Consider the following 5,274-nt stretch of genomic DNA (forward strand, 5'->3'; position numbering starts at 1 on the left):
TAGGGAAAATTATCTACTTTTGAATGCTTTAGCTTGGATGCACATATCGTATAGATTTGCCTCTCTCCCTTTGTATTCTTTTCTTCACTTGGTTTCGAGCACTAATTTCTCCTTATCTGTTGAGGAGATTGCTAAATTTTTTGCCTCCTTGATGTTTGCCTCAATTTTTTGGGACCTTCTATGTAGTCTAAATTATTGATGGCTGAAGATCTTTGTTTTTGCCTTTTTCTTTTTTTGGGTTTCCTCTCTCATGTGTCAATTTTTGTGTTGGTTGGCGAGGCCGCCATTATTTTCCATTATTTTTATGTTCGGGGGTTGTTGGACCTATGAGCTTTGTCAGTCCATCGCTATGTCTTTGTTGATATAGACTTCTTTCCTTATAGTGGTTCTGACTACTAATCTTGGGGATTTTGTGTCACAGTGTTTGGTGGTTGTAACATATCAATATATATTCACTGTAATTATGTTGATATCAAGAGGATCTGCAAGCCTCTTGCCTTTGCCTTCTACCATGTATGACTGTTGTCACATATTTTCTATATTTGAGGTATGCTCAATGACCGAAAAAATCATACGTTTTTTGCCCATTCTTATGTCTAGCTTTTATTACAGTTAAGATTTTACCTCGATGGGATCCCTCTTCATTGGTTGGCACGTTAACTTTTTGCCTTGAAATGTCATCTTCATCCATTTCATCAGTTAAATGGTCATTTTGTTTTGACTGATTTGAGATTGGCCTTCATGGTTTTGCTTCTTGGTCGATTAATATGTCTTCATTGTATCATATTGTGCCATGACATATTTTTCTTGTTCTTATCTCAAGAGAATGTTGTTTTTTGTCATAGTTAGGAAGGGAGATGATATCTTCTTCAGCATTTTTCTTACGGAGGGTCCTAGCCTTATTTCTTCTTGTCCCTCACCCTGGCTTCCTTGTTGAGATCACAAGGCATCATACCTCCCTGCTGCAAAAGGAGGAAGGCAAACAGGTTGGCAGCTGGGCAAAAAACTATTGTGTTGATCCATTGGAGTTTTTACTTTTTCTCTTGGATTGATGCCTCTTCAGAGAGTGAGATAGGAGTGAAGATAGAGTCATATAGTGGATTGGCCACCACAGCATTTAGCCGTTTCCATTGAGTGGGAAGAGTTGTTTATTTAGTCCAAGCATGCTTTCTCAACAGTGGTTTGGCCAAGTCGGCACTGCCCCACTTTCATTTAAGTGAACTTAATTGCCTCCCTTAAATTGGAGTACAATTCCCAATGATGATTTTTGTTGTACCTATCTTCTGCCAAATTGGATGATTAGTGTGAATTGCAGGAGCTTCATAGTTACACTTGAGAAAGCTTCATCGTAATTACCTTGTTAGACATTGTTTGTTTATTTATTTATTTTTTCATACAAATGTATGCAAGAGTAACTAAGATAGTTTGGAAACAAGTGTGCTTCTATATGAAGAGTCTATTACTTTTGAAACAAATAATTCAACTTAATTGAATGGGTGGAGGATATGCCCTAAGATGAAGGTAAAGAAATTTATTAAACTTTAGTGACTGGTAATTTACCGGCTTCAAAAGGCAATCATGCACTTATGCTGTGGTTCAATTTCTTTTTTCTTTTTTTTGGAGTTACAAAAAAGACTATTGAGCAACATGGAGTTGGGAAGGAAGACTACTTAAATTTTCTAAAGTTTCCCCTAGACAACAATTCGAGTATTTGAGGTTTATATTAGCATTAGGGGATTCTGATTTCTACTAGTTGTAAGCCCTTATCTTTAAGTACATATCATATGTGAGATATTTTATCGCGAATCAAAGTGACAAAATAGTTCCCTGACTATTTACAAGGGCCCATTTTAGTCCCAAGGTCTATGAAAGTGCTAAATTAGTCCCCATATTCTTTAAATTAGGGTTGAAATAGTCCTCATGGAGAACTATTTGAGCCCCAATTTAAAGAATATGAGGACTAATTTGACACTTCTATAAACATTGGGGCTAAAACGGTCCCATGTAAAATTCAGGTGACTATTTTGGCAGTTTGCTCTAGCCTGTGAAATGAAAATGGCCATGAGCGGGGAACTTTAAAGCACAATAAATTATATAAGCAAGTCTTTTAATGAGAGTGGTAAGTCTCCAAACTTTTTCTAACATACATTAGGTGTCCAGGTCATTAGCTCTAATACTAAATGATATAGATGTAGGGTGGGCTATCTATGACAACATAAAGATGGCATGAATAGAGAAGTCGATAGATACTATTCATAAGAAGAATATGAAAGAATACAATGATAACTTTGATGGAAGATTTTACGGAAGTCTCCCTGATGGAGAGAATCACAGAGCTCCACCTTTTACACTGCATACAAAAACACTCTAATTTAAATCAACCAGGTCTATTTTTTGCTACAAAATTATTGCATATTTGTAGCATCTCCATCACACACATTCATGAAATGAAAAAATGCATAAATTCTTTGTATAGGATGGCCACTTCTTTGTTCCATGGACTCCCGACTCATTCTTTGCTTCATTACTTGGTTCTCTTCTCACAATTTCTCAGTAAGTAAAATATGACCGACTAACCTATTCAGAAAGGGTGTGGAGCCATGCAATTATCTATATGATGTTCAAAATTACCCCTCCTTTAAGAAATGTAACATATTTGATGGTGCTGTTTTCTTTTCATAAATAGATTTTTCATGTATTTATTTTATTGATGATGATAATTAACTCTCAACTTGTGATTATAATGTTGATGATGGCAACATAATACTTTTTAGTTCAGGAAAATTTTCATACATGAATAATTTCCATTTTTGCAAGGAATTACCCTACTTTTTTTCCATTGCGATCATATAGATTTAGAGATGGAAGCAGCATACGTGGTTTTTAGTAGGTTTAAACTTCCATTGATTTCGTTGATTGCAGGAATTTGAGGGATTGTTGGAATAAGTTGATTGCAGGAATTTGAACGACTTAGATATCTTGGGTCCGTTGTTCAAAGCGATGGTGATATAGATGGGGATGTTAATAGTAGAATTCAAGTTGGTTGGTTGAAGTGGAGGAATGCTTCGGGCTTTTTGTGTGGTACAAAAGTACCGCTTAGACTAAAAGGAAAATTTTATAAGACGGTGGTGAGACCTGCAATGCTATATGGCGCTGAATGTTGGCCTTTAAAAGAGAAGCATAATAATAAGTCAAGTGTTGCCGAGATGAGAATGATTAGGTGGATGAGTGGCTTTACACTTAGAGACAAAATGCGAAATGAATATATCCGTGATAGGGTTGGTGTAGCTCCTGTGACTGATGATCCAATTAGGAGAGTAGATGTTTTAGATTCGACTTGTGTTAAGAAAGGCAGAGGTAGACCTAGGAAAACTTGGGCTTATCATATTAAAAATGATCTTAATTTACTAGAACTAAATGAAAATATGACACTAAATAGGACGCAATGGAGAAAAAGGATTCATTTAGCCGACCCCACGTAGTGGGATTAAGGCTTTGTTGTTGTTGTTGTTGTTGTTGTTGTGTTGGAATAAGTTGATTTCTATATTTCAGACGTCTGTTTGCCTACTAATAAGCTAACCTGACAGAGTTGTATGCCAATCCATACCTGCAATAGACAAACTTTAAATACAACTTTGAAGGCTAAAACAACCAAATTAATGTTTTGAAATATATAGATTCAAATCACATAGTTCCTTTCTATCCTGCATTCTTTGTGGTTTGCACGACTGTCAACTTTAGTGCTTGGAGTCGGAGACATAGGAGTATGACTCACCTGTACTCTTAGGAATGATGTTTACTTCCATAATTTGTTTCAGTTTATTGCTTAGTGATCTTGTATTATATTAGCCACTAGAATGCTTTTTAATAATATTTGACACCTTTCCTTATGCTCTTCTGTACATTTTATAACTTCTAAGAAACGTTAAGCTATGCCTGTCTTAACAGGTCTGCGCATGTCTCATTTCAATGATGACAAAAATAGTCCTGTGGATCCCATGCAGAAAAGTATTGTTGGTTTTTTGTCTGGTGAGGGTGCTAATTTTAGTGCTATGCCCTCCAAGAAACAAGATTGTTTAGAAACTAGTGATAAGATTGAGGATCAGGAAGGTCCTGATTTTAGTGAGGGTCATTCTATGCAATATGTGGAATTTGATTCTACAGCTGATGATGATCACACTGTAACTAGAAAAGATGATAGATTTTCTCTTTTATGTGAATCTCATGGTTCTGACTCCAGCAGCATTGCGAAGAAATTTAAGATCAATGATTCATACTTGGTTGAGGTATGTTATTTAACTTGAATTTTGTCTGTAACGCTTCTTCTATTGTTATCATTTGTTTTACCCTCTTTATTCTGATTAGTTTATTCCTACTTGGCTTGCTTGGAAGACTAGAGTTCTAACATAATTGACTAATAAGCTGACCTGAATACCATACTATAGTCTAGCTGCCTTCCGCATTGAATCTTTTCTGTTATAGTTTCTATGTTTTTTAACATAATGAGTTACAGGTGATTTTTGATTCTACAAGTCATATAATTACATTCTTTTGTAACCAAGATCTTTTAACCTATCACATATAAAATGCATTATTTAATTCTTTTTGGATTCGTCGGTGTAGGGTTTCTGTTGCCATTTGTAAATCATTGCGTCAGTTCTTACAACTTGAGTTGATCCTACTTTGAAGTTAATTGCTATGTGGAAGTTTGCATTCTACTTTAAAACCTCTTAAGCATATGGTTACATCTATTATTTAGTTCATGATCCGGTAACTTGAGGCCACGATTTATTTAGGGTGTGTTTGTTTCGATTGTGACTGTACGAAATCTCAGTTCAAAAGCTGTTGTAGAAAATCTGTTGTTTAGAAGTTATGTTTCAAAAATAGTTAGTCTATTTGAAAAATACAGTTTTAAAAGTATTGTCTGTGGACTAATGTCTGTAACACCCCTCAATATATATTATGTAGATATTATAGGTATTTTCAATGTGTGTAATTTTTTTTTAACTGTTACCCAACAACAACAACAACAACAACAACAAAGCCTTAATCCCACTATGTGGGGTCGGCTACATGAATCCTTTTTCTCCATTGCGTCCTATTTAGTGTCATATTTTCATTTAGTTCTAGTAAATTAAGATCATTTTTAATACAATAAGCCCAAGTCTTCCTAGGTCTACCTCTGCCTTTCTTAACACAAGTCGAATTTAAAACATCTACTCTCCTAATCGGATCATCTAATGGTCGACGTTTAATATGACCAAACCATCTAAG

General features: G+C 35.2%; 1 protein-coding gene across 1 annotated transcript in view; it reads left to right on the forward strand.

The window, feature by feature from the left end:
- The window catches only part of LOC110018016, a 33,439-nt gene that overhangs the window by 23,967 nt on the left and 4,198 nt on the right, over nt 1-5,274 (forward strand). Inside the window, exon 5 of the mRNA XM_020715228.1 lies at nt 3,949-4,286. Coding sequence (XP_020570887.1) covers nt 3,949-4,286 — 338 coding nt within the window. The remainder of the gene's footprint in view (nt 1-3,948; nt 4,287-5,274) is intronic.

The sequence above is a fragment of the Phalaenopsis equestris genome, unplaced genomic scaffold, assembly GCF_001263595.1.
Source record: "Phalaenopsis equestris unplaced genomic scaffold, ASM126359v1 Scaffold000002, whole genome shotgun sequence".
Classification (NCBI taxonomy): domain Eukaryota; kingdom Viridiplantae; phylum Streptophyta; class Magnoliopsida; order Asparagales; family Orchidaceae; genus Phalaenopsis; species Phalaenopsis equestris.